The sequence below is a fragment of the Scomber japonicus genome, chromosome 9 (assembly GCF_027409825.1).
Source record: "Scomber japonicus isolate fScoJap1 chromosome 9, fScoJap1.pri, whole genome shotgun sequence".
NCBI lineage: Eukaryota > Metazoa > Chordata > Actinopteri > Scombriformes > Scombridae > Scomber > Scomber japonicus.
This window is the reverse complement of record NC_070586.1, coordinates 19,244,806-19,269,221: the sequence shown is the minus strand read 5'-3', so window position 1 is coordinate 19,269,221 and position 24,416 is coordinate 19,244,806. Positions and strand designations below refer to the sequence as shown.

Sequence of the window (24,416 nt, the reverse complement as noted above, 5' to 3'; positions counted from 1 at the left end):
TGAGGTGAAAGATGATAAGAAAAAGCTCCTACCAGGAAAACTTTTGCATTGTCACCACTTATAAAAGTGATCTTGTTATTTACAAACACAGTGGACAGCTAAAATGACATTTCTGCACCACAGGGAGTCTGAACAACTTTTCACTGGCACATTTTGTAGAGGGAGGTGTTAGAGTTAAGCTGAGACAGCAGAGTGAGAGAAAGATCCAATATTCAGCAGCATACTTCAGCTCACAGAGCCCCTGTGAAATGTGCTGATGACCACTGTGGGGCTTTGGTTCTATTTCAGTGAGGTTTAAGAAGTTATTTTTGGTCAGAAATATAATGTATAGAATGGACACGTGGATACAATTAAATAGAAATGGAGCTCAGTGAAAGTTCATTCTGGAAGACTCTTGCATGCTCAGGTCTGTAGTTTTATTTTTCAAACCATCTCATTTCCATACTTCATGCATGCTCACTCATAATTTCCTTGCTGTCATTCCTCTGGGCTTCAATTAAGACTTCAGCTGTTCACATCTAACCAATAGCATGGTGACACACTTTCATTGTTAGCCTATCATACTGCGGCTGTCTTTTAAAATATGTTTTCTCCCTCTCTGCCTCAGTGCTTTCATGGTGCTGTTTTGCATCTCCGACCACCTCCCCATCCAACCAACCAGTCTTTGCAGATTCATCAGTGCATCACCTCATCAGCCTTATCTATGTCTCAGCAGAGTCATCAGCCGCCACCACCACCAGTGTCTGGACTCCATGGGGGGATTTATCTTGCTGCTGCTCAGGACTGGATGTCCCTCAATTCAAAATCTCCCTGTAGAGTCTAAGTGCCAAACAGTTAACACTTAATCATCAGCATCATTAGTATAATAAACAATTATTTTTGCTTAATTCTTTTTGTAAGGTAAATCAACTTGGTTAAGCTACTTTAGCAGATAGCTCATATATTGTGGAAATCCACAAAGGAAAAGTGATTACAGTAAGATAAATGCTTACAGAGAGACTGCCCTGCACTTCAGTTCATCCCATACAGTAAACCAGAACAGACCAGGGCAATCTGTTCTTCAGCACTAGCCACAGTGGGTGGCTCTAATGCTATTTACTGGCAGAAAGTGGTGCTTTTGGTGTTGTTGGACACCAATATCCATCAAGATATTTAACACCCGCATTACACAATGGGTAAGCAATTATTATGTGATACTTGTATGAATTAAGGCCCACATCTGTTACGAGCATTTAAATATCACACTACATCATGCAGTACCTGCTGATCTCTTGGCTTACTCAATGAAAATGCCCAAGTAGTCACAGTGCCAGAATACCATGCTACTTTCCATATTCAACAGGGTGGGCAGTGGAAAAATGCTAACTGCAGGAGGTTAGCATAACAAATAACTCCAATAATGTGATATGATAAGAGAGAGGGTAAAACAAGGTTGTGTCAGTATTGTTTTGCATAATAAAATGTGGATTTTCAGTTTATTCCATGCCGCCCTACACAGTTACAGTAAAATACTAGTTATTCCAACAGAGCATGTACTGAGATTTCCGATAGAGTGTATTTTATCCTCATAGGTTCTGTCTGTGCAGTAAGCTGGTTTAATGTAATAATGGCCTTAAGATCGCAGAGTATTATCCAAAAAAAAACCAAGGACTGCAATAGAGCTATGCTAGAGAGCAACAGGGAAGGGTTTTTAATGCTTTGGAGTAGTACTGATATAAAATCGCTTATCAGACAGCATGTCTATTTACCAAACCTGCAAACCATTGTGTTACTCGTGTTTGAAGACTGAGTAGTTTATGCATGCAGGCTTAGGATCAGTTTTAAAAACAGCAACAGCCATGCATGGTTCAAATAGGTTTTGTGGCAGCGCTTTGTCAGCCCACAAGAAAACATAACAGTTACCAGTGAGCTGTGGGGATGATAAAGAAATTAATGGATTAGAACACAACCACACTGTTTTTGGAATGTAAACTGTTTTTTGTTGAATGACATTGAAAGCGACACTTCTGACGCATGTATATCACCCTACTACGACACAAACTGAAGATACAGTTCTATGCAAAGGGCAGGGTTAGCTAGTTTCCCTATTACATTGATCCATCACAAGTCGCTGATTTGAAGATGAGTCATCACAAATATACGTAATATATACTTTGAAGAGGAAGAGAAAACAGAGGGATAATGATATATAAATACTCAATAAATGGGGTTTTTGATATTTGAGGTATTGATTTTACACAGTGATACTGTAGTGAACTAGCAAATCCACAGAGACAGCCTGAAATACTTAATTTTACTTAGTCATTAACTAAATTAATTGAAGTGAATGATCAAAACTGATTTTTAATAAGTATCAGGTGATTAGCATTTTAATTGACTACAGCACTGCAATAACAAAAAAACAAGAAAAACATTTTAATTGAGTTTTGTTTGGTTGTGCAGAGCAACAGCAGACACGAAGATCTGTGGTCTTGTGTATCTTGAAGGGTAGCATTGCTAGTTTCAGGGGTTCTTCTCCCACTGGGGTCACTCATGCTAAAAAAGATTCATACTCATGAAACTATAAGCCGCTTAGCATAAAAGCATCCACCAAATATCATATGTTAATAGCCTATATTACCATATTTTAGCTCCACTGATAGTGCACAGCTCCCTATGCGGTTTTCTGACTGTGGTTGTGAATTTGCACTCACGGTGGACAGCTACTGAGATGTTTTCTGCAAATGCTCCCTCTTGCCAAATTCTCCATTACACGGTATAATAGAAGCTGATCAGTTCAGTGAATACTGAATGTAAGTAGTCGGACTTTCTTTCTCTGACATTGTACATAGTGAGCACTGTAAAGTTCCGGCCAGCAATGCCTGATGGACATTTTGTTCGATCGGAAGCATGCAGACAAGCTTCATGTGGTAGGAAGCCCACAGGCACAAAGTCACGTATGCTGTTCAGTGTATGTTTTCAGTCCCACTGGGCATCATTTGTAGAATACATGCACTTATGATGTTGTAAGTTGCTTTAAATGGATTGAAATCATGAAATTAAACGCTTTTGACTTCAACTGCGTTCATAGTAGAAAGTTCCAATGCTGTGGGCTGTTAGAGGCTGATAAAAAAGTCCCACTTTTCAACACTGCAGAGTGAATACTTCTCAGTTTTAACACTATATTGGGTATGTCCCATGCTGTTAACTGCTGGAGCCTAATAATAGGCTTATAGCAGAGATGTTGTCATACAGAGAAAGAATCTATATTGTGTATGACAGTCTTATATCCCAAAGCTGAGCATGAAATGGGTTTATCAATTTCTGTGCACGTTAGCTAACATTGCTAGCTTACTGTATTGAGAGTTTCTAAAATTGTGTTATTTCTGTGTGTAAAATAGAATTTCAGTGCTTGATACGATAAAACATGTTATAATTTGGTACATGTTTTTTAAATTATGGCAAGTTAGCAGTTTGTCAGGAACTTTCTTTTCCTGTCTGGTTGTATAGAAAACACTAGCATAAATGCCACCATGGACACCTTGATTGCCTCTCTCTCATTTTATGTATAGTTGATCAAGTTTAATATATACATACATATTATTTTTGTTCTGTCTACTTTATTTATAGTTATAATGATCAAATTGAGTGCACTGATGTCATTTTATACAATAAAGTTTGTTGTTACACTCCATTACATTTCATTGTGTTTGATTACCACATTTGAGGAATCATTGCACATTTTTTTGTTTATGTATATATTCTGTATATATAAGATTATATTTCAGTATCAGAAGTTTTTACTCTCTAAAATCAGTATCGGCATTAACCATTAACAGTGGTACAAGTAAAGCGATTTTTCAGAACTTCACTACAAGTTGTGACTTAGTCTAAATCCACATTTAAAAGTTTGAATGCATGGTCATCCCCTGGGATGTGTGCCCTTGTGTGGGGGTACTGGAGTATGATCTGTCTGCACCAATGCACACTTGCACCACACTTCTATCACTTCTCCCCACTAAGGAGGTCAAATGAATAGGACAATTCCAGAAAAGGATTGAAGTAGGGCTGGGCGATATGGCCAAAAAAATTAACCTAATTTTTTCAAGCTTGACGTCAGTTTTCAACTTAAATCAATTTTTGATTTCCTGCAAAATTGAGGCTTTAAACATCAAAGTTATTTGAGACAGTGACCAAGAACAATAAAAGACCTATATCACCTGCTGTCACCTGTCACCATAACACATATATAAAATACAGGGTTTCCCACATAGCTATTAACTGTCAGTACCAGATGATTCAACTAAGTAGATCATGGGCATCCAGTTTAATAACCAGTGTCACAACAGACATTTTGGAAAAGAGAACTCAGTAACTGATCGGATGATGTTTGCTGTTCAACTCATAACTAGAGACAATATCTCATCAATTAACACAAACTGAGGCTATAGTTCAGCATGCAGACTCATTTTCTGTCTTTGTGACTGTTAAATTCATTATGAGATAGCCAAAGTAAGTTAGCCACTTAGAGTCATATGCATTTTTTGTGCATATTGTAATAAATTCATTTTATAGCCATGATGTTAATATTAAATATAGATTTGAATTAAATATGCAAGACACTATATACTACACTGTACTAAAGTATATCATACTATATTGGAAAAAACTAGTTATTTTAAGCCATCATGAAAATTGTTCTTGGTTTGCTTGAATTTAATTTCAGCACCATGAGTCTGGACAGCTCCAGTGCTTTACACAATGTAAGTTTTGCTCCACTGTACTGGAAAGAGACTTTCAGCACCCTCAATTGGGGACAGCTCCCCGAAATGCCTCTGTTACTTTCTGACAAGAACCTTGTTGTAACAGGGGTTAAGGTTGCAGTAATTATTTTGTTTTTTTGTTCTTTGCAGCTTGAATGCTTAGTGAAAACACCCTTCTTAGCTCAATAACAAGAAAAGGGAACAACAAGGAGGGGAGAATACTGGAGTAGTCAGTTTAAAGTTTGCATTAAAAATATGTGACATCTTGTTTGAGTAAAATTTCCACCATTACCTTATTGCCATGGGAAAATATGTCTTTCTTCATTTGCACTTGACAGTCTTAACCATTAGATATACAAAGAGACAGGGGAACGAGGGAGAGAGAGATGGAGGGAGAGAACGAAAGGGGGAAAAAAGGTGTGTTCCTATAATTACCCCTGAGAATCTCCTCTCAGCACCCTGAGTTAGTTCAATACCTGGCCCCAGGCTAGGATCTACCTCTTTCTCTCAGTCTTTCTCATGTTTCCTCAATCTCTCAATCTCTGCCTGCCAGTACCCATCCCATCTCAACCACCAACCCACCCCTTGGTTTCCCCCACCCTACCTCTTTTCTTTATCCTCCTGGGTTAAAGGGAATAAAGGGTATAAAGGGATTTCATTTTATGGCTCACTTCACAAGGCTTCACTTGAGTCCAGACATTTGATAGAGATTGTGAATATATCACTAATTAAAGACAATTGAAATGGTGGGGGATCCAGATTCTAGTCAGCTGCTATATGCAAATATTGCAGAGACAGTGCGTACAGAATGACACTGGACACACAGACAACATGCAGGTCAAAGCCTTGATCACAAGTCTTATCTTTACACAGCACACACCTTTTCTTGCCCCTAGAGAAATGTCCTAAAACCCCACATAGTTAAAGAAAGATAAAGACCAACTCTTCACTCTGTTCTGTTCTTTTCACCTCACCCTTTGTTCTCCTTTCTCGCTTGTCTCCACTTGCTGCCCTTTCGTCTAGTCTCTCCATTTTCAGATAAGGAAAACTCTATGAGTGTATTAATTATTCACTTAAAATGAGTTTAGATCTAGCTTGTGTGTGTGTGTGTGTGTGTGTGTGTGTGTGTGTGTTTGTGAGGAAAAAGGAAATGATGTTTCTGTGCAGTGTGTGTACATTGCCACGGTTAGATTTATGGTGGCTTGGAATCAGGCTGTCTTTGGGAGATAATGCCATGTTGTTTGGATGTGCTTGGGATTAGATTGGTCCCTTTGATGCCCCAAAACACACCCCTCTCTGCTGCATTAGGCAGCCATTAACAGGCAGAAGCCAAGGGTAGGTGGACCGTTGAAGCACCTCTAAAATATTGCTAGATAAACATAAAATATAAATAAATAAGAAGGGGCATCCAATTATTAGAAGAACAGCAGTAATTCATTGCTTTCCTGGCAAAGGTGGTGATAGATAGCCCAGCGTTTTTGGCTTTCGTGTGTGTGGCCTGACTCTAAACTATGCAAGGACTAAATTAAGTTTCACAAGGATACAACTAATACCACTTTTACTGCAAAGGAAACTGGGTTTGCAAGTATCAAACAACTACTCAGTGTAAGTATTGTTTGCATTGTCACACATAAGGAAAACGGATGGTAATTTGTTGACTGTTGAATTTGACATTTATCAACTTTGGTCTATGTTAACAGTTAAAACCAAAGAAAAAATGCAACTTTGGTTTTGTTTATGGATGTACAAATGTCAGCTTGTGCTGATCTTTGCTCTGTTTGTTTTCTGTGTGAGAATAAATCATCTCTGTGGGTTGTTAGTGGCCATTTGAAAGTGTCTGATGGTACTCAAGCTTAATAATTGCTGTCTGGTCTTTTGTTCAGAAGCACGTACAAGCTAACACACATACATGTATACACAGACACACACAGAGGACACACAGCAGGTTTGCTTCCGACACAGTAATGTTGGCTTTTACTGCCCTACCACTTAATGGCTTCAGCGGAAAAATAGAAACAGAGAGGCATAGTTGCTTTTCACAATGGGAAAAATATGTGACATTAACTCACGTAAACACATCTGTGTCGACATGAATATACAGATACAGACCTCCATCTACTTTTACCCCACAAGACAGACAATGTCCTTGGGAACTGGTGACAGTAGCGAGCATGCATACTAACAAGCCACCCAGCTTACACCTGAATTACTCGTTGTCTCTCTTTAAGGGTTATGTGCATGTCTGTCTGTCTCTTTTCATTACAAGTATGTATATACACCTTTAGGTTTGTAAGCTCATTGAAATGCTTTTACACATATCCTCTATAGCACCCAGATAAAATCTTATTTAGGCCCTAAACACTCACCAAGGTGACTCTGCCAGCTTACACAAATGATTGGCAGCAGTCATTTCAGAACAAAGTAGGAGCTTACAGATTTGCTTTACAGAAATGCGTTTAATCTTATTATTAAATATTTTTTTGGTTTATTACCATTGTAATTAAAGTTATAATATTAAAAATGGATGGGCGAAGGGAAAGTGTGCCATATTGTTTGGGAATTAAAATCAAATATGTGGTTTGGTAAAGTACATAGCAACCCTAACAGTGCAAAAATAATTAAGTGCTTAATTAATCAGTCAAAAGGATGGTTTCCACTAACAATAACAGTGAAAACCACCTTTATAAAGCTCTGCTGTACTTGCAAGCTTTTTTCTGTTCTACTACTAGCCTACACTTTATTCCCATTTTGATTGATAACACATCAAATAGCATTTGTGCATCCTATCAAGGTTGTATATACTTCTGCTATGAAAAATGACACCTCATTCAATATTTGTAAACTTCTACAGTATTTGTGTTTATAAATGTTTATCTCAAATTGTAAAAAAAAAAAATAGTCTCCAGGCTCTTTTCTGTCATTTTACTGAAAGACAAATTCTCAGTGTAAATTGGATCATGACATTTTGTAATGTGTTTGACAAGAGATTTATTTCATGGCCATAGAAACTGCTGCTAATAAGAAAATGGTTCGCTGTGCAAAATACATTATGTCTGTATGTGTAACTGTGTCAAAGAGTTGATATGTTATTAACTCATTCTTACAATGTGTTTTCATATCAACCTTTACAAACAAGTCTCTGTTGACCTATTAAACAACTTAACATATGTATGCTTTCTTCACTCACAGCTTCTTTTTTGGCAAGCTGAAGATGCATTTGAGATGGGAAATGAGAAACTATATTGAAGTGGATACTAGAACTTTCTTCTTTAGGTAATGTGCACTTATTATGTTATATCATATTATATTATATTATATTATTTTTATTCACTTGATTATTTGTCAAAAGTACCTACCCCATCAAAGGTACAGTGTGGAGTGTTTGGACACTAAGGGAGCTGTAGAGCAAAATTGCATGTGTGGGTTCTCTGTTATTTGTATCACATGTTGCATTGGAAATGAAGAAGACCACAAACACGAACAAATGTTGTATGTGGAAAGACATTCAGTCAACTTGCTTTGTTAGTCTTAGTCCCACAATTGACTGTTGGTCAGACAATCTGAGCACCTTAAAGATCACTAGCACACTGACATAGGAATTTGTATTTTTTATATTTTTGACTATGATTAATGACTATTATTATTATTGAGATTGATGAAAAGCCTAGTCGTTAATTTTGCTTAAGAGAAACAACTGGACGTATGAGACACTTTCTCCTTTGTGTACGGGTATGTATGATGCAAATGCAGACTTTGTACATTTGTGTTTGTGTGTGTGTGTGACAAAGTGGTTACCTGTGTTAATTCTGTGTCCATGACCCTACTTTTTAGGCAGCAATTTTGCCATTTTAATTGTTTAGAGTTATCAACAGTTAAAGGCTAGTGGTGACAATGGATGCAGAGGACTGAGTATACTAGACAGTGTAAAATATAAAATATATTTTATATATAAAAATAAAATATTTCTGTAAGGCCTTAATACAATGTAAAAGTTATATTGCCCAAATGGTCTTACAATAAGGACTAGTCCTATAATGTTTTCATTGAAACAAGATCAAATTATCTAGAAAGTAAAATGGCTTTTTAGTTTAGTTGGGTAAACAGAAAGGGAAATAATCAAGAGGATGAGCATATCAAGTATACAATACTGCTGATATAATGTAAAAAACCACATTCCCACTGGATTCTAAGGTTTATATAGTCTAAAGTACATCAGTGACTTTTGCTGTCTGTATCTTAACAGGGCATTTTGAAAATCAGAAGTTGTAATCTTCCAGTAATAACCTCCACATATGTACAATATAAGTCTATTTATTGATGTCCAATGTGTGTGTATGTGTATTTATCGCAGTCTCACAGCATATATTCCTATTCATCAGTATCCATACTGTCCTCAGCTCCTAGTGCACCACTGATAGAGGGATTACAGTGAAGGATAAACCCTCAGTCAACACAGGGGACAGATATGGAGGTCTGAGTGTCCAGCATCCATCAGGTCGAAATAGGAGATTTCCAGAAATAGATGGACTATGCTGTGCAGGGATGCAATTGTCTGAGTGTCGATCATAGTAACACTTTGTCAGTCTCTTTGCTCAACAGCAGTTCAAATATTTTCCAACATGTCAGACATTCTTCAAGGTCTTACTTTATTGGAGGCTTCACAAAGAACAGAAGAATCCAGTATGTTACTGGTTAATTCACACCAGTACACTAAATTCTGATAAATGTAACAGAAGATTGAGCCTTCTCTATCGGTGGCTTTCATGAATTAGTCATATCAAATGATGCAAGTTTTATTTCTGATAGAAAGTTAATGTGAGAGTGTTTGAGTATGGATTTCTGAGTGCCATAAATTCAAGTAGTGTGTGTGTCAGTGTGTACATTCTCTGTGTGTGTGTGTGTGTGTGTGTGTGTGTGTGTGTGTAATGAAATATGTAAAAGTCATGCATATTAATCAAATGTCTTTTAACTTGTTTAAAAATGTTTCATAGGTACAATAAAAACATCTTTAATCTGCAAAAAGTGAAAAATCAATGCCTTATGGCTGGCTTCTCCCAGGGTCCAGCCGTCATTTCTTTAATATCACTGATATCCAGACTACATCTTTCATTCTATTTTGATGCAATCACGAACATTGGATTTTGTACCCTTTAAGTATTTTATCTTGTTTTCATCTTCCATTTGTTCCCCACATTATCTTCCTTTTTTCTTATCTCCAGTTTTTTCAGCTACAGCTCACTCACCGAACAAAAGATGTTCCCCTTCAACGTGAGTGCTTATATAAACATTTAATAATCAATATCTTCAAAAAAGCAGAAGTGAGGGCAGCTTTCACAGCATCAGTATCACTGTCAGTTTAATCTCTTATTCCTTGAATGCATACACAACAATCAGTCCAATGGTAGCCTGAGGCTCCCAGCCCTCCTAATCCCTAATCCAAGGTCTGGGGCAGATTAAGAGGAACCCTGGGTACTGTCGCCCTTCAGGGAGGCAGGGATGGATAAATGGATGAGTGGAGGGTGTGGATAGACAGACAGAATGATGATTGGAAAGGAAAAATCATTTTTAAAGAAATGGAGATAAGATGGAGGGATAGGGTAAAATGTGAGTAAACTGAATAATAGCACTGATTAATGGGATGATGATGCAGGATTCCCATCAAATCACACAGCATCAGAGAGGGTCATTGTCATAGAGTAGTTGGTAAAACTGTTAAATCAGTCCTCAAGTGATGAGCCAGATCACTGTATATATCATGAGTGATAACCAACAAACACCTCCATTACTGCAGTTGAAATGAGTGGATAGCTGGTGGATGTTTGCCTGAGCTGATCATGGCAGAGGTAAGGTTGGCAGATTTCCCCTCTGTCTGTCTCACCGTTAGACTTCCCTCTGCATCCCCCCGCCCGCCCTGACAGGCACATCTCGTCGCTCTCTTTCTCCAAAGTAATGCCAGACAGTAGATGCGCGCCCCTGCTGCTCATAGTTGCTGCCTCTTTCTCTTTCCTGGGTCTCCTCCCTCACTCTCTCTCTTTCTCCCTCCCTTCCTTTCTCTCTCTCTCTCTCTCTCTCTCTCTCTCTCTCTCTCTCTCTCTCTCTCTCTCACTCTCTCTCTCTCTCCCACACGGACGCGGCATACCTCCTCTTCACCAGCCACCGTGCGTGCAGGGGCTAACGCGAGTACCCGCATACGGAGTGCGGAGTGCGGATCGTGGAGTGTCGTTGCGCGCATCCTCTGTTAATTTTTATCCAAACAGCCTATCCTGCATTTTCCCTTCCTGGCGCAGAAAAGAAGAGTGGCTTTGGAGCTCTCTTTCATTGTATGTGTAAGAACCCTCTCCATCCCTGTCTTTCTACAGGAAACTAGAGACTATTTCGGAATATGGTACCTCTCCGTTTTAATGCCATGTGACAAGGCTTTTCGTCATTTGGCATTTGTTTCCCTTCCAACAAAAGTCGCTTGGTTCCTCTTTGTATTCTGGCGTTGGTGATATCTAAAGGCGGGCTCAGTGAAGGAAAAATAAAAAGCCCCTGGGAAAAATGGAAGTTTTGGCCGTTGGCTTGGTCCGCTGAGACTGCTGCTGCTGGTGGTTTGGTGATTGGTGCAGGGGGGGGGGAACTGCGTCGCCAGGTCTGAAAGGCTAGGAATCACGGGTCATTATAACAAGACCTGCATCTCAAGATAACTAGGTTTTCCCTTTTGTTGTCGAATAGTTACAGATTATTCCTTTAAATGAACGTCCACATCACCCAGCTCCTCAATTCGTCTTAACGCGTCGGCGTTTGGATGCGGTTGGTTTTCTCTGCGGCTCAGCGCCCCTCTGCTCGCCCAGACTATGATTTAACGTTGGGAGGAATTTCAACAGGGCATCACTCCGTGACTACCCGGGAATCTCCTACTTATTTTTTCCTCTATAGACAAGCATCACACTACAACGTCAAGAGAAGAACATATCAAGGCAGAGAATACAGGGAATTTCCTTGACCGCCTTACAGATGGACTAAATAAGAAGCTTCGGTTTTCGGGATTTGAACTCTGTTCGCTCTCACTCAGAGAGCTCTGGTTTTGGTTTTGAGGGGGGAATATCTCTGGACAACATGAAAGTTATTTCGGCTATGTTGCTCATTGCCATTTTTTGGAGCCAGGAGTGGAAGTCGACGCTCTCTGATTCAATCATCCACATCGGTGAGTTCCTGCTCTTTTTCTCATCTGATTCTCGGCCACAATAAGGCTCTCTGTGCGTCTCTCAGGAAACAGATTGGAGGTTTCAGCTTTGATATGCGCTGCGCTGCTTGAATCACAGCATTGCTGACGATCTCTTTGACGCCCTCTGCCATTTAGTGAGGATTTTCTATGAATGTTGATGATTGCATTCACGACAGAATCACCACACTTTAAATAGACACATTTTGACACATCCACTTTATCTTCGAAGATAATAACGAACTTGTATGTGCCTATAGTCTATGTCATGCGTCATTGTGCATAACCATTGCAAATTAAGTTTGCAGTTGAGTTGGAAGATTATTGAGCATTAATTAAATACATATGCCCCTGATAATGGCTTTGTAGTCGTTTACTTCCGATGGTTACAATTAATAGACACATTAATTGATGGATGAAGGCAGGGAATACAAACTAAAGGATCTGCACTAGCTGAGTGCCACGCATCTCCAAAATTTCATATATAATGGCTGTGTGAAAAACAGGTGGTTTGGGATGGCGTGATGTTGCCCTGCATGGCAGAGGGATTATCCGGGGTTGCAGCAGATTTTCTACTTACATTTTCCTGAAGCACAATGGCATTACTACCTTCCATCGTAAGCTACTGCAGTGCCAGGGAGAAAAAAAAGACATTTATGTCCTAACGTCTTTTCTGCCTTCCACCACCACCGGCAAAGTGTGGCACTGTTGTGTTGAGTGTGATTTCGACATCAGGGAGCGTATTCTTGCAGGCGGTGTGTAATAGCGCCTCTGGCTCCAGCTATAGATTGGAAGAGAGAGGGAGAGAAGGAGGGAGAGAGAGAGAGAGAGAGAGAGAGAGAGAGAGAGAGAGAGAGAGAGAGAGAGAGAGAGAGAGAGAGAGAGAGAGAGAGAGAGAATGATGACGGTGGAGAGCGTGCCTTGCAGGATGAGATGAGGACGCGAGGTGGTGGTGGGCACACATGATCGTTGCACAACTCGGTGGCCTCGAATGGGCAATAGAGAGCAGTGTGTAGGTCTGTGCTCGAGAATGACGTCCAATCTCTCTCTCTCTCTCTCTCTCTCTCTCTCTCTCTCTCTCTCTCTCTCACACACACACACACACACACACACACACACACACACAGAGATACACACAAGCAGAAAGATAAGCACCTGTCCACGTTGAACTGTTTGTGACCGCATTATGCACATGGCAAAGACCAGATCCATATTTTAACACTCATGCACACTCAAACACACATGTAACACATTACAACCCACCAATCTAACCTACTGCATTATGCTGGCAGTGGGGTAGGACTGGCCAGTTTGATCCATTTAGACCCTGGCCAGCTGATTTACAGAGCAGACCCCAGGCCAATTTAGCAGCTATCTGGACATAGTCTGCCAGGAGCTGGATCAGTCTGAGGTTTTCTCTGGGCTGCAGACCAAGGGGGTGCTTCATATCAGACTTACAACAGCAGCTTGGCCAAATGAATGGGATTTACACAGGTCAAGTTGACTGTGGCGTGAATGTGAATCATCTAATTTGCAGGCAATGGAAAATGGTGGCATGCCAATCAAACCAAATATTACAAATAATACCAGTGATGAACTTGTAGTTTGACTGGTTTCCAAATTGTTCATGTTTTTATGGGAAGATATTAATAGCATACGTTAGTGCAGCAGCTACTGTAGACTTGAGGAGTACTTGTCAAGTTACTAGTGTGCAGAAGCCTCATCCTACATATAGAGCTGTATGCTGTGGTTTTGGCACTGAGGGGGGCTGCAGTATAATCCACTGGTTAGACAGATCACCCCTGTGACTGGATGGTTTGATCCCAGCAGCAGCTAACTGTTCTACAAGTGTCTCTCACAGTAAGACACTGAAACCGTACCCTGCTCACTGACTGTAAGTTGCTTTAGATAACAACGTTAGAGATGTGACTTTTTGCTTATGAGACATTTTTCTCACCAAGAATAAGACAGAGACCATCCGCTATGTAGGTCCACTGCACTGAAGTTCTTGTCAGCTACTGAAACTAGGTCAAGGTTCTCTATATGCATACTTCCTGGTCTATGCTCTTTCTATCTATGGCTAACTGGGACTATAATGCAGATTCTAGACGGCAATAACATGTATTCTGACTGATGATCTTGGCCAGTGGAGAGACAATGAATAAAGACTAAATTATACATAAGAATATTTAAAACATGTTTATATTTAGTCAGTCTCTGCAACAGTTTAGCCAAAAGCAACTGATCAGTGCCCAGAAAATACAAACAGAGACAGCATACTCAACAACAAACAGCCCTTTAATCCTATTCAGCGCTTATGTGTTTGTCAGTCTGTCTATATTTATACACAGAGGGGGAAAAAAAGAATAAAGGTGGATAGATGTATATTGTGAAGAATTGTGTTAGACTAGTCAGTGGATAAAATTAGGCTGTACAGACATGGGATTTACAGAAGTAGAAGCTCTCAAATCACCTCCAGTTTGCATCATAATCCATACAAATCCCAGATATATGTTAAGGAGCAAATTTAGTGACATGAATAATGAGAAAACCCAGCTATACCTCCTTGACCCTGTAGTGGCAGGCCAGTGAGTGTTTTCCAATTAGTAGAAAAGACAGTGAAGGCAGTGTGTAGTCTATTGGTTGGCTTAATTTATTCCTGGTTACTCACATCTCAACAAACAAGTGCAAGTGTATGTGAGCATCTGTGTTTGCGTGTGTTAAGAGGACAAACGATAAGTTTGGGTGGTTGGTTGATGTGATTTCAGTCCTTGTGCCTTCTCTCTCTCCTCTCCACCTTATTTCCAATCAATAGTTCATTTCCCTGCTAGCCGCAAGTACTTTTAATCACAATAAAATGCTATCACCCCAATAACAATACTTCTCTTTTCTCATTCTGCCTTTCTATCTCACTCTGTCCCTTACCGATCATCTCTATCCTCACTTCCTTAGTGGAACTGGAGAATGGCAGATTAATTAGTCTATGGATATAGTCGAAACAAGTATAGGAAGAGGCATTATAAATCTTTATTTTAGTTGGAGAAGTAGAAGTCATGTACAATATTGTGGTATCTGCATGTCAGAATTGAACATTTTGCAAGGTATCATTTATATCCGTATAGACTCTCAGTGGGGGGTTTTTCCGCTCCATATTTTCTCTTACTTATTCAATACTGACCTGTCTATGTGTGCTTTTGTGTGTGCATAATATTGATTTAGGACTGCATGAGAAAGGAAAAAAAGTACTATACCCAGTAGGCACATCACATTGCCAGAAGTAATCCCTCTTTAATCTCTTTGTTGCTGTTAAAGATGGAATGGGGAAGAGAGAGAGAGAGAGAGAGAGAGAGAGAGAGAGAGAGAGAGAGAGAGAGAGAGAGAGAGAGAGAGAGAGAGAGAGAGAGAGAGAGAGAGAGAGAGAGAGAGAGAGAGAGAGAGAGAGAGAGAGAGAGAGAGAGAGAGAGGAGAGAGAGAGAGAGACAGGCAAAGAGAGATGTATATCAAGGCAGGGCAAGGCAGCTTTATTTGTATAGAACATGTCATACACTGGGGCAATTCATAGTGCTGTACAGACTAATAAAATACAGTAGAGGTAAAATATGTACAATTAAAAACTGCAAAACTACAGACATGAAGCGATAAAATACTTGAAAAATAAACTACTGCAGTTCAAATAAAGTGAAAGAGTAAAGATACAAGAGCAAAAAATACTCAAATCACCCATTTTAGAGGTACATTGTGAGCTGTATCCTCTCTCCTTACTGATTCTACTCTTGATCTGATATTTATGTGGGATTTCACTGCCTAAGACAGACCCCCCAAACACACACACACACACACACACACACACACACACACACACACACACACACACACACACACACACACACTGTTTACTCTTGTGCTTGTAAGCATTACAGGGTTTCCCCCAGAAAACTTGCTAAGCCTGGTGGTAGGTTGGAAGGGCAGCCCACTGGCGCCAAAGTATGTTTTTTTTTTTGTGACAGGGGCCTGACACAGGCCAGCAACTGACTGATAGCAGTGTCCTATAGGTAACAAATTCATGACGTAGTAGAATTTAGAGGGTGTGATTACATACTATGTTGCATTAAATCAATCTTAAAAGTTGACTGGACATTTGAAAAAATGACTGTAATAATCAATGTAATCATGTGTTATTATAAGACATTTATTGACAATAATTAAGCACCAACTATAGTCTCACAAAAGTGCCACTCTTGAAGTACTGTTCAAAACCAATGTTTTAATACAAAAATACAATGAAAATAAATAAATGTTTGCACTTCATAACTTAAAGTAAAATCCTGATGGCATGTGAATCTTAATACAAGACAAAGACAAGTTTTAGCCATTACACGGTAGGGTAGGCAGTGTAAAATAGGAACGTTTTTAGCTTTGACTTAAACGTGGTTGAGTCTGGGCTTTTCTTATATCAGCCGGAGATTTCAGCAGCTACATTAAACCGATTCATAACTTTGTAATTAGGCCATTGGCCTGTTCATGCTACATTTAGACCGATCCATCCAATGCACTCATATCTTTCAAATCAAAATTGATTTTCTGATTCAAATTGTTTATTTGTCACACCCCTATAGGCTACCTAATTATTTTGTATGATTTGGCCTGAAGGAAGCATATAGACACTAAACAAGAGAGGTCCCAAAATGAACCCCTGTGGAACTCTGCAGGTCATCAAAGAGGAGGGAAGACAGAACGTAAAAGCATACCAACAATCTGTACCATCTATTATGTAGCTACCAATATTACTGTGATATTAACAGACGTTTTCATCTTCCACTGTCCAGGCATTAAATGTTCTTTGAGCTGCTGAGGAGCTGGCACCACTGCCTCATCCCTGTCTCTGTCCCTCTCTTTCTCTGTTTCTATCCCTCTTTCTCTCACTAACGATCAGCATGCAGAAGGAATGGGGGAGTCCGCTTGCCTGTTAGCCCTCTCGGCATCGTGTGCTGCATGGCAATGGGTCTCTGCTTTATGAGGGTCGCTCGTATGGATTCTGCACGTTTGTGTGTGTGTGTGTGTGTGTGTGTATTAAAGAGAGATATACAGATAGACAGAGAGCATGGCAGTATGTGTTCTCTGTGCTCTTGATTAGTTACACTCAAAAAGTCACTGTGATTTATGCAGCCAGATTAAGTCCTCACTTCGGAGTCACACTGGTTTTTAGCCATGCAGTGTGTCAGAGTGCATCCACTGCCTCACCATGCATCAGAGATGAGTGAGAGAAGCCAGTGAGAAAGCCTGATTCAAGTCATGTTTGGCCCACTCTCTCTTTCTTTCTCTCTCTCTCTCTCTCTCTCTCTCTCTCTCTCTCTCTCTCTCTCAGGCACACACATACCAATCACTTAGATACAGTATATTGGATTTGTCCAGGCTGTACTTCATGAGTTTTAAAGCTTGGTCTGAGCCAACAGATTAATATCATTCATAGCTGTTCACACATTTCAAATGCCAAGGGCATGGAATATTCAAATGAATATGAAATGGCTACATGTGGCGTTATGTCTTTATTCACCACAGCCACATATTACAGATGCCTCTATTGTTATGTTTTTTGCCTCACGATTTTGCTGCTGGCTAGATCAAAGCAATATAGCAATTGAATGGATGAAGAGGAAAAGATGGATGACTAGATTTATTTTGTCTTTGATTCAGTCAGCATTTTTAAGACTATAAAAATTGAGCAATTAATAATGGAGGGGAGTGTGTTAATTCTTGAGAGAGCCAATTTTCACAATTTTCACTTCCATTCCTTTGCAGTGTAGCCTGTAACAATCTGATCTGCTTGCAGGCTCTATCCATTATACCTGAAGTCATTGCAAAAGACTCAGTTGGCTTAATTTATGTTGCAGTATGCTGGGAAATTTGTATGGGACACGCTGTAAATAAATGCATTAGAGAACGCCTCATACTATGTCAATCAGTTTTTACCATTTGTTACTACTAAATAATGTCTGGTCCAGATTTTTGTTGAATCATTGATAAATTAGATTCATTGCTGTCATCCCATTTTGAAAAAAGCAGCTGTGAAAAACTTCCTGTGCTGTGACGATGTAGGAATACTGAGAGGGAAACTGATCAAAGGTGGAAACACAGAGAGGCGGATTCTATGAGGGATTCAGTTGAACAGGTTGTGTTATCTCTGCAGTCATTTCTTACATTGTAGACACTTCATTCTGACATTGCAAGGCAGCTGGATTTGCAAGATCACTGGAATCCATCTAGTCAGACTCCAAGTTACTGTATGTGCTTGTGTCCAAATCACTGGTGGTTTGGACCAATCAGTGTTATGAATCCAGCTGCCTCGCAAAGTAAGATGCTTATAGACAGTGATAGATAGATGGTTCATCCAATCACTTGCCAAGTATCTTTTTGAAAGTGTCTGCCCATTCCCTAACAGTTTCCATTCACAACTTCTCAGATGGTTCTGTGTTAAAGATTAACTTTCACAAAACCTTTAATGCTTGATGGTCTGCAAAACACAGGAGAGAGAACAGTGAGAAGAAGCTCAGTTCAGTTAAGGTGCCATGGAAAAAATGAAGGATGGGCAAGGAGATTATTGAATCTATGCAATGTGTGGACGTGTGTGGGGGTTTCTGTCACTAAACAGTGGAGAGAGGAGAGTGGAGGGAAGGATTTGTGTCATTTAGATTGAAGTTGAAAGACAGAATGAAGGGTTTCGATTATTTTTTGGGGGAGGTGGTAGTGGGGAGAAAGACAGAGAGGCAGAGAGGGAGACTTGTCCTAGCATGGCCTAATTTTTCTTTCACTTGGGCTATTTTTGTCTTTTCCATGGAGAAGGATTTCTAAACATCTCAGTGTGTGTGAATGGCTGTTCCTGCCTGGTTTTATCTACGAGTTTCACAGCTGTCAACACTGCTTCTTCTTTTGAACTACCAACTTCTGTTTGTGTGTGTGCAAATGTGTATCTTAATCTGCAGTTATGCACTGATTCAGAAGAGTGGGGGCTAGGGAATGTGTATTAAATGCTTCATATCTTTTGAGTTATCTATCAATGAATGCTGACAGATGTGCTGGCCCATGCTATCTATGACTGGAGAGATTTAGCACCTCATATTTCTGTGTGAATGTACACTGGTTTTTTGTGTGCGTGCGGGTGTGACGATGATTCACAGTGGAGCAAACTGTGTGTCTCGTTTCTGTATGTTTGTGATATTTGAGACTGGTTTACATCCTCTTGTGAAGGTGAGAGACAGACAGCAGTTCTGACGTCTCTACCTGGTCACTGAGGCAGAACCCTTAACCAGGCCACAGAGACAGAGAGACAATATGTTTGTGCGTTTCTGAGGCTGAGATAGACTGACAGGTAGCTGTGAGAAGAAGTACGATTAGTTGTCTGAGTTTGACTGCAGATGTAGGTGAGGAGAGACAGCACAGACCAGCCGAAGGTGCTTCATCTCACCGCAGCAGTCAGCGATGCAGGTAGAACAGACCAGATGGCCTGGGAAGGACTTGTACAACACAGGCCCCTGTTCCTGGATGATTATATTGTGTGTTTGTGTTTATCCAGTCGACACATACAGAGTCACACACGCCTAATGTCATTTCAGGACAAGAACCTGTGTTGTTCACCAGAACAACTGTCAACTTGCTTTTTGTAAAAGTTGACTAAAACGGTGCCTGTGAGCATAACTGCATGCATATAGAGCACAGGCACCAGCAATGTAACACTGTAAAAATGTAAGATCTCTTGCTTTATACTCTTTACATTGTGCACACATTTTCTTTTTATGGCCAATGTTTCCTTTTCCTTTGCTTGCAGAAAAACACTTGCTGCAGTGGCTGGAAGTTTATTTTTCACACAAACGGCAACCACTTCAGAGGCCTGGTTTAGTATATAGACTGAGTTTACTGAATATTATGAATTATTTTATCCAGTAAAATGTGTTTATTGGATAAAATAATTGAGTAAATTCTGGAATAGAATAGACTTATATGCTTCCGAACAAGGTCAATCAACACAATTTTGCACCATAATATATTATATATGAGGCGCACACGCATGATTAGCTGTATTTAAAACTATTTTGAGATCAGAGTGGAGACATTCCCCCCCGTGCGCAGCGTCATAACCATTCTCACTGCTTCACACCGTGGAATTAATCACACTATTTTTAATACATTATTATTCAGAGATGAAAAAAATACAAATATGTTAAACAAACAGTGGCAGTAGAGTAATATCATTTGTATGCTGTGAGCTTATTCAGGGAAGAATACTAGGTCTATGTGATCATGCTAATGACGAGAGAAACTTCAAAGGATAAAGGACTAGTGTGACTGTCAGTTTTATCTGTGTGTGTGTATGTGTGTGTGTATGTCTGCATATGTACATATTTCTATGGCATATATTGTATGCACATGTTCTCTAGGTAGGTGTAAATGTCCTTGCCTGGTGTTCCTCCATTTTTTATTGCCTACATTCTTACTTCTCACAGTAGAGTGAATATTTACCACTGCTGTTTCTTTTTTCATTTTCATTATTTTGCTGACACGAATGCTGTTTTAGTCTTGCAACAATCTGCGCTGTGTCTCACTGGGGTAGAGGGTGCCCTAGATGTGCATAAAATGTGTTTAATGTATATGCTGTATTTGTGTGGAACATCTCAGGCTTGCATGTGCGTAAGCCTGTGTAGGCATTAAGCAGTGTGCGTACTGCCTGCACTTGCATGCATTTTCAAAGTGCTTGTTTGTGAGTCTCCTGACTGATGTGTGTATGGGCACACGCCTGCTAGTGTGGGTGTGCAGTTATGGGTCTTCATGCATGTGCGTGTATGTCAATGTCAGCTTGCTGAAAGTGCCTCTTTACCTCTGAGATATTTTCTTTACAACCAGTCATGGGCAGACTGCTTTTCATAGGACTATAAAACACAGAAAGCATGGCATTGGCTAGTTCTTCTACAGTGTACATGGAGGCACATACTCATGCATACTTCCACACACACAAAGGTACAGACAAAAAAAAAAAACACACAGAGTCACACACACATTAAAAAATCTGCACACTTATGCACATATACAGCACTTTTAAAGCCACGTCCTTCCTTCCTCCAGTCATTCTTAAATGATTTATTGAACAGTAAAACATGGAGATGGTTGGCCGTGAACATCATTGTACTGCAGCCTTTCAAATATGAGTAAACATGTGTCTTGAGATTCCTTGATACTAAATTTTGCTTCACTTTGGCTTCAAGAACGCCGACCTCCACCCACTAACACACACAGAAATCAATGAAATCCTCTACTATCACAATGAACATATGAGCTTAAATAATATTTTCAAATAGTAGAAATGTAAAGCCAAGTGTTGTGTAGGTCAGTAAAACTACAACCTAACAAGAAATGCAATTATTGACAATTTATGACTAATTGCCCAAGGTTTCTGAGAAACGTAACACCTACAGAAATCTATGTAGAAGTTTCTTATGGTTTGTGTTTTGAATATTGGTACAGTATTTTCTAATGCATTGCAACGTACAGCACAGCCTCTGCCTATCAACATTGGCAGATTTACTGTCTTAATTAATTTGTCACATCAAAGAAGATCATGCCTGTTAATTGGTACAGTTTATTAGTACTAAATACAGGGTTTTAAATCCCTAATTTTATCACACCTCTTCTGCCAATTTTCACAATACTCCCACGGAGTCGCAAAGATGCCAAAAATGAACAGGATTCAGTTTTCTTTATGGCTGCAATTAAGAAAATATTTTCATTATTGATTAGAATGCCAATTATTTTCTCAACTAATCATTTGGTATGTAAAACATCAGCAGAGAGTGAAAAATAACCATCCAAGTTTCCCAGACCCTAAGTGGTCCTCTTATTTGCAGACGACGTTTTGGCAAATATTTATAAAGATATGCAGTACCAGACAAATGTTTGGACACACTTTCCCATTCAAATCAATGAGAAAGTGTGTGGTACTGTATGAATTACCAATATATTTTTAAAAAGCTAATCTGTTGTCGATATCTGATGAATTTTGAGAATGAATTTCTGCTTCTTTTGTTCTCCACATGGACTGTGTACCTGCATGCAACCTAAGTCTGCTCAAAAGTGATTGGTCAATACTACTCAGACCACTACCAGATTACAACCAGAAGGCTTTCAGTATCAAAATTTTGTCCCGTTGATTCATATGCAGATATGTTTATAGAGATTACACCCAATCTCATGTTATTCTTGAGTGTGACAGTTTAGATGTTTGCTGTTGATGTTACATAAAGAATCCTAGAGTATCCAGAATACCAAATAACTGAGTAAACACTTAATGGAGCCACTGCAACACTTGCATGGGACAAAACAGCTGTTTTCTCAGAAGGGAATACACACACACAGAAAAAGATAACCCAAACTGTTGTAAGTGAATACTAAATTCAGATGTGGCATAAACCCAGATGTATGGCACAGTTGTGGATGCCTTGTATTTTTTTTGTTGAACTTTGCTTGAACTGTCTGCAGTCACATATGTTATTGCAAATGAATGTGTGTGTCTGTGTGCATGTGCTTTTGTTCCCTTTGAGTACTAGTTAATTTCTTCTCCTCACAGTCCCAAGTGGTCATGCTTACTTTTCTTCCATGCTTTCATGGAACTCTTATGCTGCATTATCTAGTCCATGGTTTTGATTTTTATTCTCCTTCTCACTCTGTTTTATATCTACTCTTATTTATCTTCTATCCAACTCCTCCTCTCACCCTATCTGTTCCATTTCCTCATTTATTTTCTCTCTCTCTCTCTCTCTCTCTCTCTCTCTCTCTCTCTCTCTCTCTCTCTCTCTCTCTCTCTCTCTCTCTCAGCCTCACCCTTTTATTTTATTCTGTGAATTCTGCCCTCTTTTATCTGTACCTGTCTCAACTTGTTTTTTGGCCCTCCTCTTCCCTCTCCCTGCTTTCCCTCCCATGATCACTCTTTTCTCTCCCCCTTGTCTCCACCTCCCCTTGATGTTTAATATGCTGTCAGTGATTACAGAAACAGGCATCGGAACTGAGAGGTGTTAAACACTTTGCTAATCACTGTCGTGGAATCGTAATGTGCTGTTTGTTTGTCTGACACACTTGGCAACACGTCACAAAGCTGCTTGCATGTGCCCATCTGGATTGTAGCTTTCAACTGAGTGCTCCTTTAGGGTCTGAAAAAAAGAATATCAAGAAATTGAGTGGAAGAGATCAGTAAGGGCAGACATTAGCATATTGTTTGCATTTTTGTATTCTGAAAATCCTCTCCTGGGTTTGCACATTCAAAGGAACATGCCCACAATATTAGATTACTGTTGTTAGTCACTTATATTAACCTGAATAAACTATGATTCAACTTCTTGAATCAGAAATGAGACTGAAGGTGAGAGCTCGAGCTGACTCGTTCTGTTCTGTTGATGTAATGCATTGTACCACAGTATCAGGTTCAACCAAACCAATTGCCATTAGTCATGGCTAGCCTGACTCACAGACTGCAGCCTCCCTCTGCAGCTGTAACCCTCATTACATGACCCACTGCAGCCAAGGTGTAGTCCTGAATATGTGAAACACATTCACACTTTTTTTGTTGCGATTAAGACCTTCTTTTAACCTCTTAGAACACGCTGTTCCAGCTACTGGACGGGTCGGAGGTTGGGAGGTAGTGACAAGTTCTTCTGAATGTTTTAAACAGCAACCCTTAAACATATATATTCATGCCGTACATTGTTAGAAAGCTTAGATTGCCCTGATTCATTCAAGACCACTCACAAATTATATGGTTGCTCACAGCCGTAATAGTATTAGCGATTGGCTCGGCTAGCCACTCAGCTAAAGTAAGAACAGCTATAATTTCTACATAACTTCAAAGTCTTCACTTTATCCACAATGATCATTTTATGACACAGGACTTTTTGTACAGCTCGCCAAGTATCCATTCTTGAGATATATGATCTGTTTCCTTCTAACCGAAATACTTTCCTCAATATGTCCATGTATTTGGTCCAACACGTAATGGAACAAACCATATACTGTCCCTTTTACGTCTTTTCCTGACCTGCACGTTCATCTGTGGGACACATGACTGTTTTCAAATGCCATTATTCCCTGCTTGCTCTAGTTTCTGTGCGTCCACCCGCACACACAGGTGTGCAGGTTTTTTTCAGTGGAGCAAACTTTTTTTTTTTCATGGGCATACCTGTTGAAAAATAACTCATTTTTTGGTCTTTTGACTCCAAATTTGGACTGCATGAAGCCAAGACCTGTGCATGTGGCCTAATTGTGTCTACTGTATATGCTTAGAGGTCCCTGAATGTCTGTACCCATGTCATTGTATAGGCACATCTATGGGCAAGGAAACAACCTCATTATTCTGACCTCTGCCACTCTTTGTCAGTAAGTCACAGAATCACACTTTTACAAGAATCCCGAGAGTGTTACCTTTCCAATGATAC

General features: G+C 39.7%; 1 protein-coding gene across 1 annotated transcript in view; it reads left to right on the top strand.

The window, feature by feature from the left end:
* Positions 1 to 11,840: 11,840 nt before the first annotated feature.
* grid2 (glutamate receptor, ionotropic, delta 2) overlaps positions 11,841 to 24,416 on the top strand; it is a 537,845-nt gene continuing 525,269 nt past the window's right edge. The window contains exon 1 of the mRNA XM_053326218.1: positions 11,841 to 11,928. Within this exon, the coding sequence (XP_053182193.1) occupies positions 11,841 to 11,928 (88 nt within the window). The remainder of the gene's footprint in view (positions 11,929 to 24,416) is intronic.